General features: G+C 44.2%; 1 protein-coding gene across 5 annotated transcripts in view; it reads left to right on the top strand.

Annotated features, from left to right (window-relative positions):
* Positions 1-279: 279 nt before the first annotated feature.
* Positions 280-13,136, top strand: part of LOC140715922 (tRNA selenocysteine 1-associated protein 1-like) — a 40,658-nt gene continuing 27,801 nt past the window's right edge. For 3 of the 5 annotated variants that reach the window (XM_073028466.1, XM_073028469.1, XM_073028464.1), the window contains exons 1-4: positions 280-416; positions 4,562-4,659; positions 9,931-10,030; positions 11,847-11,902. In XM_073028466.1, the coding sequence (XP_072884567.1) occupies positions 390-416; positions 4,562-4,659; positions 9,931-10,030; positions 11,847-11,902 (281 nt within the window). In that variant the 5' untranslated portion in view covers positions 280-389. The remainder of the gene's footprint in view (positions 417-4,561; positions 4,660-9,930; positions 10,031-11,846; positions 11,903-13,136) is intronic. The other 2 variants (XM_073028468.1, XM_073028465.1) reach the window with 1 other exon arrangement.

The raw sequence follows: 13,136 nt of genomic DNA, 5'->3' as shown, positions 1-13,136 counted from the left end.
GTCTGGTGTAGTTTTTGTGTTGTTTTACGTAGTTCAGTGTAGTTTTTGTATTGTTTCATGTAGCACCGTGGTCCCGAAAAACGTCGTCTCGTTTTTACAGTGTACTGTACCAGCAGTTAGGGCTGAAATGACGATAAAAAGTGACTTGACTTTGACTTGGGGGAAACTCTGAATACAGTATCCACTATCAGCCGACCCCGTCGGGTGGCAGCGCTCGTTCGGGGCGGGTCCTCCGCGGCGGCAGGTGGCGCTGTGCGCGCCGGTGGGGGCATAGGGGTGGAAGGAGCGGGCAGACAGGCGTCACTGGATCGGCGTTCGGGCGGAAGGCAGAGCGGGTGACCGAGGCCGTTAAATGTATTTCATCGGGCCGAGGATCGGTTGAGAGGAAGATGTCGCGGAGCCTGTGGATGGGCGATGTGAGTGGGACGGGAGGGGAGGGGAGGGCGCCGCGTTGCCAGGGCTCCCTCCCACCGCAGGAGCCGCGTCCTCCTGCCTGCCCGGGCAAAGCCAGGTCACGGACTCGCACCCCCTCGATCTACCGGCCTCGGGCCTTTCGGTGCCCCGGGGAACCGAGTGATTCTACACACACTTCTGCAAATGGCGCCACGCCGGTAAAGTTGCGGCGATCCTGCAGTGAGTTTGAAGGGAGAGGGAGAGGAGAAACCCGGGGCCCCGGCGGGTAGGAGAGGGAGAGGAGAAACTCGGGGCCCCGGCGGGTAGGAGAGGGAGAGGAGAAACCCGGGGCCCCGGCGGGTAGGAGAGGGAGAGGAGAAACCCGGGGCCCCGGCGGGTAGGAGGGGGAGAGGAGAAACCCGGGGCCCCGGCGGGTAGGAGGGGGAGAGGAGAAACCCGGGGCCCCGGCGGGTAGGAGGGGGAGAGGAGAAACCCGGGGCCCCGGCGTAGGAGGGGGAGAGGAGAAACCCGGGGCTCCGGCGGGTAGGAGGGAGAGAGGAGAAACTCGGGGCTCCGGCGGGTAGGAGGGGGAGAGGAGAAACCCGGGGCCCCGGCGGGTAGGAGAGGGAGAGGAGAAACCCGGGGCCCCGGCGGGTAGGAGAGGGAGAGGAGAAACCCGGGGCCCCGGCGGGTAGGAGGGGGAGAGGAGAAACCCGGGGCCCCGGCGGGTAGGAGGGGGAGAGGAGAAACCCGGGGCCCCGGCGGGTAGGAGGGGGAGAGGAGAAACCCGGGGCCCCGGCGGGTAGGAGGGGGAGAGGGGGGAATCTGGGGCCCCGGCGGGTAGGAGAGGGAGAGGAGAAACCCGGGGCCCCGGCGGGTAGGAGAGGGAGAGGACAAACTCGGGGCTCCGGCGGGTAGGAGAGGGAGAGGAGAAACCCGGGGCCCCGGCGGGTAGGAGGGGGAGAGAAGAAACCCGGGGCCCCGGCGGGTAGGAGGGGGAGAGGGGGGAATCCGGGGCCACGGGGGGGGGGGGGTGGCAGTGAGAGGGCTGGAACCCGGACCTCAGTAAGAGGGAGAGGAGAAATCCGGATCCCTGTGAGAGGGAGAGGGAAAAAGAGAGGGGTAGCCGGATCCTAGTAAGTGGGAGAAGGAAAGGGAGAATCTGGATCCCAGTAGGTGGAGGAGGGAGAAGAGAAACTTGGGTCTACGGCAAGTGGGAGTAGGAGAGGGTGAACACCGGGTCATGGGGATGTTGGGGGAAGAACCCTGGACCCTGATAAATTCTCAGGAAGCTAGGACCTCGTTAATGGCAATTGAAAATGTTTGGTAAACCAGATGCTGAACCATTGGGATCTCTGAATGGTTGGATAGTGGATTATCAGAGTTGAACTAAAGAAATAAATCCACTGTTTTCTCTGCCCACCTAGTAATCTGTTGCAGATTTAGCACCAGGTCACATAAACGTGAGGGTTCCCAATACAGTACTATCTTGCATAAGCTTTCTTTAAAAAAAAGTTCGACTGACTCCATACCGTATCACTCTCTCTCAGAAGTTAGAGGATGGCTAATGTAAAAAATGTCACAGCAGTTAATCCAGAGGGTCTGCAGTTTAAAAATAGCCATGGCCAGCCTTTTTAGGCATCCTGGTGTAGCTTGTCAGGCCACTATAATCACAGAGAGATTAGCACCGAAACAAACATTTCAACCTACTAGCTCCACACAAATTATCGTTTATTGTAACCCTACAGTAATCCTTTTTTATTCTTCCTACATTTTCATAAAATCATGCTACCACTCGCCAACACTATAGCGTTAATTTACCGTGGCCAACTAACCAACCAACCCGCACATCTTTAGGATGTGGGAGGAAAACGGAGCACCCAAAGGAAACACATATGCAGTCTCGGGGAGCCTGTGAACTCGACACAGACGGGACCTGAGATCAGGATTGAACTTTGGCCTCTGGCGCTGTGAGGCAAAGTTTCCACCAACTGGGTCAACCTGTACAAAGTCAGAATCACAATCAGGTTAAATATCACTACATGTTGTGAACTTTGTTGTTTTGTGGCAGAGTACATTGCAATACCTATTGATAAAAACTATAAATTGCAATAAGAAATATATATATAAAATGTTAAGTAGTGCAAAAAGCAAAATAAAAGTGAGTTAATGCTCATGTGTTCATTGTCCACTCAAAAATCTGATGGCGGAGGGGAAGAAGCTGTTCCTGAGAAGTTGAATGTGTGCCTTCAGGCTCCCGCACCTCCTCCTTGATGTTAGTAATCATAAAAGGACTGGTCCTGGGTGATGGGGGTCCTTACAGATGGATGCCGCCTTTTGAAGGTGTCCTTGATGCGAAGGAGGCTAGTGCCCATGATGGAGCTGGCTGAGTTTACAACTTATGGTTGCCTTTTCCGATCCTGTGCAGTGGCCCTTCCATACCGGACGGAGATGCAACCAGTTAGAATGCTCTCCACGGTACGTCTGTAGAAATGTGTGAGAGTTATTGGTGACATACCAAATCTCCTCAAACTCCTAATGAAATATAGCTGCTGATGCCTTCTTTGTAATTGCATCAATATGTTGAGTCCAGGATAGATCCTCAGAGATCTTGACACCTCGGAACTTGAAGCTCCTCACCCTTTCCACTGTTGATCCCTCTATGAGGACTGGTGTATGTTCCTTCGACTTCCCTTCCTGAAGTCCACAGTAACGTCTTTCTGATGTTGAGTGCAAGGTTGTTGCTGCAACGCCACTAAACCCGCTGATCTGTCTCGCTCCTGTACACCCCCTCATCGCCATCTGAAATTCTGCCAACAATAGCTGTGTCATCAGTAAATTTATAGATGTCAACCACTAAATTCCAGAACAAAATTGCCAACCGTACAGTTGGGGGTAAGGATATTAGTGAACTTGTTTGATTTTTTACAACAGTGACTTTTTTTTTTAAAGTTAGTTCTGTTTATGTAATTGTCATAGTGGAGTTCAGAGCTTTGTTCTCTGAGTTGTTGCTGTAGAGTATTATCACCATGTCCTTTCTCAAAATATATCTGAGTAGATCTTCTTAAGAGGAAGTTAGATATGGCCCTTGTGGCTAAAGGGATCAGGGGGTATGGAGAGAAAGCAGGTACAGGGTTCTGAGTTGGATGATCACCCGTGATCATACTGAATGGCGGTGCAGGCTCAAAGGGCCGAATGGCCTACTCCTGCACCTATTTTCTATGTTTCTTACCTTTCTCAACTTAAGAGAATGACAAGTAACTTGTTGATTCACAATAATTGTAATGTTCTAATGTACCACCTGGCTGCATAGTTTATGGTTGAAAGTAAAGGCATTTAAGTCAGCTATTTGGAAATTTTAAGAAACTCTAATGTAAAGCACCATATAGCCTCATGTGTTTTGGACTTTAATTCATGCTCCTTCATTTTAGATGTGGGAATGCATGGAGTTTACAGCAGGGTGGGGGAAAGGCAGATCACAGTTGCATGTTTCTTGCCAAATGATTACGATCAGGATTGAGAGGCCCTGGAGTAGAATGGCCATTTCCACCTAAATGCAGAAACATGTTAGTTAGAGGAGTGGAAGTGGAGAAAATTAAATGGATTTTCTCAGGAGAATCCCCCACCAAAATTCCTCTGTTACTTCACAATGCCTAGAATCCTGCCATTAATCTTGTACTCTGACTTCAAGTTTGATTTTTCAACATGTATCTCTTCACACTTTTTCGATCATACTCTATCTGCCACTTCTCCGCCCAACTCTGGACTCTGTCAGTGTCTCATTGTAACCTGCGACGATCTGCTACACCATCGACAATTCCTCCAACCTTCGTGTCATTGCAGTCTTCCACTTCCTCATCCAGGTCATTTATAAAAATCACAAAGCCCAAGGGTCCCAGAACAGATCCTTGCAGAACCCACTGGTCACCCACTTCCAAGCAGAATACACTCCACCTATCACCACCCTCTCCCTCCTGTAGGCAAAATTTCTGAATCCACGCAGCTGAGTTTCCATGGAGACATTTAAAAAATCTAGATATTGAAAAGAGAAGCCCATTCTTATATTCAAAAACCATCCAAAATTGAAACTACTAAATATAAATTTAATGTTTAAGTCATTTGTTAGACACTGAAATAACATTGGCCTAATTCTTTACTTTTTTTGCAGTTGGAAAATTACATGGATGAAAATTTCATCTCGAGGGCATTTGCCACAATGGGTGAAACTGTAATGAGTGTAAAAATCATCCGTAACCGACTGACCGGGTAAGAGCAATTCTATCTTGTGAATAAATTATTTCTCAAAATATTAGAATCTTGGAGCTATCTGAAATTTATTGATTTTTTTTAACGTTTCATCAACATTATCTAATTGGGCAAAATCCCAGTGAAGGTGAGCATGTGGAGTTACCACAAAAGGGAATAATTTAGAACAATAAAGCTTAAGAGTACGTATTGGAAAGCTGAGACAGTTGCTATAAAAGCATTAATAAAATTAACTAAAGGTTTAGGAATTGTTATTACCCCTCAGCTATCAACCACTTGAGCCAAAAGGGACAACTTCACTTCATCATTGAAATTTATTTATTGGAATAGGCCCTTTTGGCCTTCAAGCCACTGCACTCAGCAATCCCCGATTTAATCTGAGCCTAATCCTGGGGCAATTTGCAATTAAAGTTAACCTACCAACAGGTAGATCTTTGGACAGTGGGAGGACACCAGAGCGCTCGGAGGAAACCTTTGTCGTCACGGAGTGAGTGTATAAACTCCTTACAGACAGCAACAGGAATTGAACCCTGGTCACCTGTACTGTAAAACATTGTGTTAACCACTATGCTGCCGTGCTGCCCCCAAATGTTCCCATAACCTATAGACCCATTTTAAGGACTCTTCATCTCATGTTCTTGATATTTATTGCTTATTTATCTATCTATTATTATTTCTTTCTCTTTGTGTTTGCACAGTTCGTTGTCTTTTGCATTCTAGTTGAGCACCAAAGTTGGTGCATTCTTTCATTGATTCTGTTGTGGATTTATCGAGTGTGTCAGCAAGAAAATTAATCTCAGGGTTGTATATACAGGTAGTCCCCGAGTTATGAACGTCCGACTTACGGACAATTTGTACTTACGAATCGAGGAAGGAGAATGCCGTCCGCCATTTTAAGTTGGATCGCGACGCCGTCCGCCATTTTAAGTCGTTGCATTGACACTGTGTTGAGTGTTTAACTTTGTATTTGGCTTAAATTTTTCTTAGTAAGATTCACCCTGACCCTGCCCCCCCCCCCCCCCCCCCCCCCCCACACCCCGTTCCGGTCGGCTGGTGACGCAGTGAGATCAGCGCTGGGCTCAAGTTCAATCCAGTGACAGACCGCTCCCGTGCTGGGTTGATGTTGATCCAGTGACTCCCGTACCATCCGTGCTGGGTTGATGTTGAGCTCGCAACTCGACCTCGTAAAAAAAAACACTGCCACCTCCAGTTTAAATTCCCACATGGAATATTGTGGAGGATCAAATACCCAAACCCAGCACAGCCCCCACTTGTCCCATTTAGCCTGTGTCAGTGTGGTGGTCCTTAGGACCCAGCGGACCTCGGGAGCCGGCGCAGCTCGGGACCCGCCGCCCGCAGTGTTTCTGTTCCATTGACGGAAAGCGATCGCGATTGAAAATAAAGTGGAAATAATAAAGCGCTTGGAAAACGGTGAAATGCTGTCGGTCATTGGAAAATCATTAGGTTACAGTTAGTCAACGATCGGAACAATTTTAAAGGATAACGGATAAAGTGAGAATAATGGAGCATGTGAAATGCCCTGCCCCGATGAAAGCTACAATTATTACTAAGCAACGCAGTGGTTTAATTATTGGAATACATACGTTTCTTAAGTGTTTTATATGCATAGAAAGGTCAAATATATACTATATACTAAGACAAATGTTTGACTAACTGACGCTAAATAATACCGGATGTACTTGTTCCGACTTACGTACAAATCCGACTTAAAGACGGACTAGGGAACAGAACTCGTACGTAACCCGGGGACTGCCTGTAGTGATATATAGGTTCTTTAATAATAAATTTACTTAGAACATTGAACTTCTGAAATTTTCTTTTAATGAGGAAGTTTATTTTCATTACTCTCCAAAACACTTCAACTCCTATTAAATTATTGTAAATTATTATTGTGTATGCTATTATTCTGCACTTTATTCTTAGTTAATGTTATTATTATATTTATTATTGTTGCTAATTGTGATTTTAAATGTTGCTGCAGTAGTGAAATAATCTCCCACTTGGAATCAATAAAGTACTTTATTATTATTAAACACCAAATGGCATGTAGGCACATTCCTAACTTGGGGCAATATAACACCCAATTTTGCACGAGTTCCACAAACAGCAGTTATACAAGCTGTAAGAGGTTATTTTGATATAGGTTAGGACTCTGAGAGAAATCCACTGTTCTTCAAATGTTCTCCTGAAATTTATAAATGGATATGTACAGTCCTGTGCAAAAGTCTTGGGCATATGCCGTGTATATAGCTAGGGTGCCAAAGACTTTTGCACAGTACTGTATTTGTCTACGTGGAGCGGAGAGCGAGTTTGTAAATCTGGCAGGAGCAAAGGATGTTGGGAATGGTGAGGGTGGAGCGCTGCGGGAGGGTTGTGGGACAGGTGGCAGAGAAGGAGTGCCAGTGATGTGGGTGGTGCAGGTGTTGACACACCCAGCCCTGAGTCATCAGGCAAGGTCATTTGACTCTAAACAATTGGTGTATGTCTCTCTGGTGCTTTCCTCTCCCTTCCCCTTTTCCCAACTATGATTCCCCTCTCCCTGCCCCCTTCCCACTCAGTCCACCGTAAAGACCCATATCAGAATCAGGTTTATCATCACTCACATATGTCATGATTTTTTTTTTGGTGGCATCTGTATAGTGCAATACAGTACCGTGCAAATTACCACAGTATTGTACAAAAGTCATGGGCATCCAAGCCAAATATATGTGCCTGACTTTTGCACAGTTCTGTGTTTAGTGGATAGAGAAATGGAACTTGGGTTTGACATCTCTTCAAAACAACAGTATTTCTAACTGGACAAACACACACTAGGAAATGTACTAAAATAGGTTAAATTTTTGTGCTCGAATCTGTAGACCTTAAATCCACATATTCTGAGTCTGCTGACAGCCGTTGAGCATAAACCAATATCTAATGTAAATTGAACGGTTCATAGGTTCTGGGAGATTTTTATGTCCCCTTGAATTGTACGTTTTACAATCTAGAATCTGCTAAATAAGTAATGAATCACAAGTATAGTTAGCTGTGTTTTAAAGTTTGGCACACACATTGATTCCTTCTGCCCAGTACGATGTTGATTAGTCCAGTGAAGGTTTATTAGATAGATGCCTGGGATCAAGGGGTTAGTTTATGAGGAATAATTGAGGATATTACTCCTAGGCTGTCTGAAGAAGAATATGACATGATCTCTGGTAAAACAAGGCTTTGATTTCAAGTCGTCAAGTCACTTTTTATTGTCATTTTGACCATAACTGCTGGTACAGTACACAGTAAAAACGAGACAACATATTTCAGGACCGTGGTGCTACATAGGGCTTAACAAATACGATGTAATTCCTGGCCAGAGGGATAGAAATAGAACCCAGCCATTAAGATCAAGATGAATATCTTAATTCAGGGTTCTGACTAGTAAATTGCTTGTTGCAATTACACACATGGGGAACTTCTGATGGGATTTTCAAAGTGAAGTATTAAATGATCTTAACACAAAGCATTCTTTAGTTCACACATATTACAATTTTTGTATAAATACATGCATATGTCATGGGATACAGAAAATTAAAAATTGTTTGATAGTTTTTTTTTACCTAATTCACTCATGAATGCTAATTTGCGTCAAACCATTACAAGTTAAGAGATTTTTTACTGGGATCGGAACAAAGTTTGATAAGACAGCATTCAATGAGGGAAGGGTAGTGCTTTAACAGATGAAACCTTGAAAATAGGTTACAATGAGGAACAAAGACCTATAAATACATTTCATGTTCATGAGTAGTTATTACCCCTCAACCATCAGGCTCATGAACCAAAAGGAATAACTTCACTCAACTTCACTTTCCCCATCACTGAACTGATCCTGTCACTGAACCTATGGACTCATTTTCAAGGACTCTTCATCTCATGTACTCTATTTATTATTAATTTTTTCTATTTGTATTTACTTTTTGTTTTCTTCTGTGCACTAGCTGTTTGTCCATCCTGTTGCATACAGTCTTTCTATTGTGCTTCTTGCGTTTACTGTAATTGCCAAGAAAATGAATCTCAGGGTTGTATATGGTGACGTATATGTACTTTGATAATAACTTTACTTCTAACATTGAACTTTGGAATACTCTAAGAGGGATCTGTATGCTGAGCCTTTAAGTATATCCAAAACTCAGATAGGTAGATCTTTGGATCAAAAGAAAAGCAAGGATTGGGGAGTGGTCTGAAAAGTTGCAACTGGCTTTGAAGGTTAGATTTAATTGAATGATGAAGCAGGAATGAAGGACCATTTGGCTTACCCTTACTCCTGCACAACATCCCTCACAACAGTATCCAGGTGGTATACTTATTTTTGAGGGGAATGGCCACAGGGGTGGTCAGCGCTAACTGCCTATTCACATTTCCATTTCAGCCGAGTGTCACCCAGCTACTTGCCCGCTGCAACTTCCCTGTAACTCTGATCAATTATCTCACTCTCCTGTCCAAGCCAAAGGTCATCCAGCTGCTGTTCCAGATCCCTAACACAGAATTTAAGGAGCTGCAGCTGGATGCACTTCACACAGATGTCGTTCCCTGGGAGACTGTGCCTCCCAGGACTCCAGCATCTGGCATGAAGAACACACAATGGCCATTTGAACTACACAAGGTACCCCTGGCACAGTAAGGTAAACGGAAAACTTAACAGGAGCTTACATGGCCAACTTACCCGGAGCTGATGCCTCTTCCAAGCCAAAGCCTGATACTCCCACTCTCACCACTGGTCCGCTCCGCTTGTCCCTTCTGTACTTCTATTTACTCATCTCTGAGCTGCTCCCGCCACTGACTGGGCCGCCAGAATGACACCAAACGCCTGTGAAGCTCTCATTTTAAACTAGTACGGCCTTCCTGCGAGAAACCTCCTCGCCATGCACTGCTCCTGCCGCAGATTGGGCCACCGGAATGACTGAATCATCTTTGTAAGAGTATGAATTGGTAGCTGCTTCTTCCTACGTTGCAATGGTAGCAAAATAATTAATTGATTGGGAAACACTATATGACCTGACAACTTAAAAAGACAACTTATCAATACAAATCCTTTCTTTCTTATTGCGTGTGGCAAATCCTAACAAATTATAAATGATTAAGCTGATAATTAGTCCCTCTTGAATATTGCATTATTTGCTCCATATTTTATATAATCTCATGTAATCTAATAGTTGATAACATTTTTTGGTCATGGTGTACCATGAATTGTTCACTTTTTAACAATTCTTTCCCATTCAGGACACCAGCAGGTTACTGCTTTGTGGAGTTCGCAGACCAGGCTACTGCAGAACGATGTCTGCTGAAGATTAATGGGAAAAAACTTCCAGGTGCCTCACCTGTAAGTATTTTGGTCAAAGTGTTAAAGAAGGGGATAGCATTGTGTAAGAAAAGAGAAATCAATTCAACAAAACTACTGGGTGATGTTACTTTAGTTTGTAAAATGTATTTGGATCGTCTGAATTTATGTTTTGGCAGTTGGGTGTTTTAATACCTAAAGAATATTCTTCTATCCACCTGACACTGATCTGTTTAGATTGGCTAATTTAGCTAACTTATGGTAAGACTTGTTAAAGGACATGCCTGTCACACAACTATTGCGCAGACAGTATTGCACATGTGACGCTGCTAATAGAACTGTGTTACAAGAGAGCCGGGTTCAGTTTTGGACGTTGCCTATTCAGAGTTTGCAAGACATGAGAGGTAATTGAAAATCAGGAAAAAACTGGAAGCCTAAAAATGAAAGAGAAATTTCTGGAAATACTCAGCAGGTTAGGTTGCATTGCCAGGTTGAGAAACAGAGTCAGTGCTACAGGTCGGAGACGTGCACAGACCCTCGGCCCGGCAGCATTGACTCTTTCTCTTCCCACAGGTGTGACTAAACATGCTAAATATACCCAGTATATTTTATTTTAGTTTTGAAATGCTAATTGACTACTGTAATAGCCCCTAATGTGAGGGTGAGTAGTGTTCTCTCAGGTTGATAATAACGTGGAGAGAATGTAATAAAAAAAAAGATAAAATTAGTGTAGAATTAATGTAAGTGTCTGGTTGATCGTCAGCATGGACTTACTGGGCTCTCTCTGTAATGTGTCTCTCCATGAATGTAACTTTGCAATTCTAGCCCTCTGTTTCATATTTTGCTCTAAAATTTGATATTTAATGAACAAATTTGGAAATAAATAGGGCGTCAGATGAGATTTCAGCATCGCATTGTAATTTTTATTTATATAGCAGCACTTCCATACCTTATAATTCCAAGGCCTAAATAAATGCAATATACACAAGGAAAATCTTAGTAGCAAGGTATTGAAGGGAAGGCTTCTGAAGCAAGGGGTGAAATTAAACTCCTGTTAAACCAAGAGAGACGGAGTATTTCAGGAAGATTCCAGAAGGCAGACACTGAAATGAAGGCGTAGAGCGAGTTCTGACGTGAGAGGTGTAAGCTGAGATTGAAAGCTGTATGAGGCCACTGACAGAGAACTAAGTGATGGTAGCAGGTAAACATAATTGAGAATAAATATGTAATCCATTGTCTTTAGGACTTCTGTACGTCAGACTAGCAGATTTTCCAGACTATTGGATAAGTCTCCTTTTATGAGGTACTTGTATTTCACTAATTTAATACGTTACACAGTGGTGTAATAAAATTTCCAGTGAAGTCATGAGGTTAAAGGGAGCAGGAAATACACGAACATTCTAGACCTCAGCCACCAATCTACCCTCATTTCTGACTTCTGGCATTGAGTACCCCAACCCTGGCATTAATATACCTACTGTCCCCCAGTTCAGAGCTAATCCCTTGCTTCATTGTGAACTCCTGCCTCTGGCCTTGCACCTCAGTACACCCCATCTTGCATTCCAGACTAAAGAGTGAGTCAGTCAGATGCAGTACCATCAAGGCTTCCAAAAAAAAAATCAGATACTAGCTTAGGGGCTCCCAACCTTTTTTTATGCCATGGACCCCTACCATTAACCGAGGGGTCTGTGGACCCCAGACTGGGAATCCTTGTGCTAGGTTGTCCGAGTTTTACTGCACTACTTTATAGAGTCATTTTCTGATACTTATACTAGCCGTATTCTTAAGGCTCATAAGCAATGTCACTTGTTAATTAAGGTCAAACGTTACTACATATAACAAATTGATTTTTTGCTAGCAGCCCAGAAGATTTAAGCTTAACTATGCCACTTACGGGAAGCAGCCAGATAACAGGTAATTTATTATAAACTTTTACATTTGTTGATACTCCTCTTAATTGTGTCTTTGAAAAGAATTCCTGTCTACCAGCTACATTATTCCTCTTGGGACAGGATCCACTTCAGTTTTCTTCAGTTCAAGAGGGCAGATTTCAGCTTATAGGGGCCACAGCGGTGTACATCAAGCATGATAAAGACATGTACAGTATTCCTCTACACCATAATTGCTCAGCGCTCACGGACCATGCTTGACTGCAAAGATACCCGAGTTATTTTTTTCCCCTCCACTGCCTGCATGTTCATGTGCCAGTTGACATGAAATAGCTCTAATGAAATCTAAAAATGACACCCTTTATTTATTGATCGATTGAGGTACAGCACGGAGTAATCCCGGCCCTTCAAGCTGCACCGCACAGCAACCCACCAATTTTAACCCTAGCCTAATCACAGGACAATTTACAATGACCAATTAACCTACCAACTGGTACATCTTTGGACTGTGGGAGGAAACTGGAGCACCTGAAGGAAACCCATGCGATCCCAGGGAGAACGTAAGACTCCTTACAGATAGAGGCGGGAATTGAACCCGGGTTCCCTGTACTGTAAAGCGTTGTCTAACCACTATGCTACCATGCTGCCCCATGTTGAATCTACTAGTTTTTAGTCTGGCTTTCGCAGTTTGTGACCGATGTGTTCTTTTATCTTCTCATTCTTCATGCCCTGTCTCTGGCTTTTGTAATTACTGAATGTGCCATTCTCTTTCAGTTTTTCTGCTTTCTCGTTCAGCTGACTGGGATTGCCTCTGGCCTTGCACCTCAGTACATCCCATCTTGCATTTCAGACTAAAGAGGGAATGCTTCCACTCCGTGGCACACAGTCATAGCCAAAGAATACACAGCAAGCGCTTTGTTCTTCCTGCACCATCTTCTAATAGAGTCAACCAGGGATCCATCCTTGATGGCATCATCCTAGAAAGTGTTGTCAGGTTCTTCGAGTTCTTTGACAATACAATATTGCAGCCCTCGATCTTTAGACCTGCCCACTTCCTCAGTGTGAGAATATAAGAAATAAAAGCAAAAAAACGCTTTGTCTGCCAGATTTTTCACCTCTGTCCCACTTCCCTTCACCAACCCCATAACCCAATATTCCTTCAATATCTAAGAGCCATAGAAAAGTACAGCATAGAAACGCCCTTCAGCCCATCTAGTCCATGCCAAACCATTTAAACTGCTTACTCCCAATTGAACTGC

Source organism: Hemitrygon akajei, chromosome 24, assembly GCF_048418815.1.
Source record: "Hemitrygon akajei chromosome 24, sHemAka1.3, whole genome shotgun sequence".
NCBI classification, from domain to species: Eukaryota; Metazoa; Chordata; class Chondrichthyes; order Myliobatiformes; family Dasyatidae; genus Hemitrygon; species Hemitrygon akajei.
The sequence above is the reverse complement of the archived record's forward strand: the minus strand, read 5'-3'. Positions and strand labels throughout refer to the sequence as shown.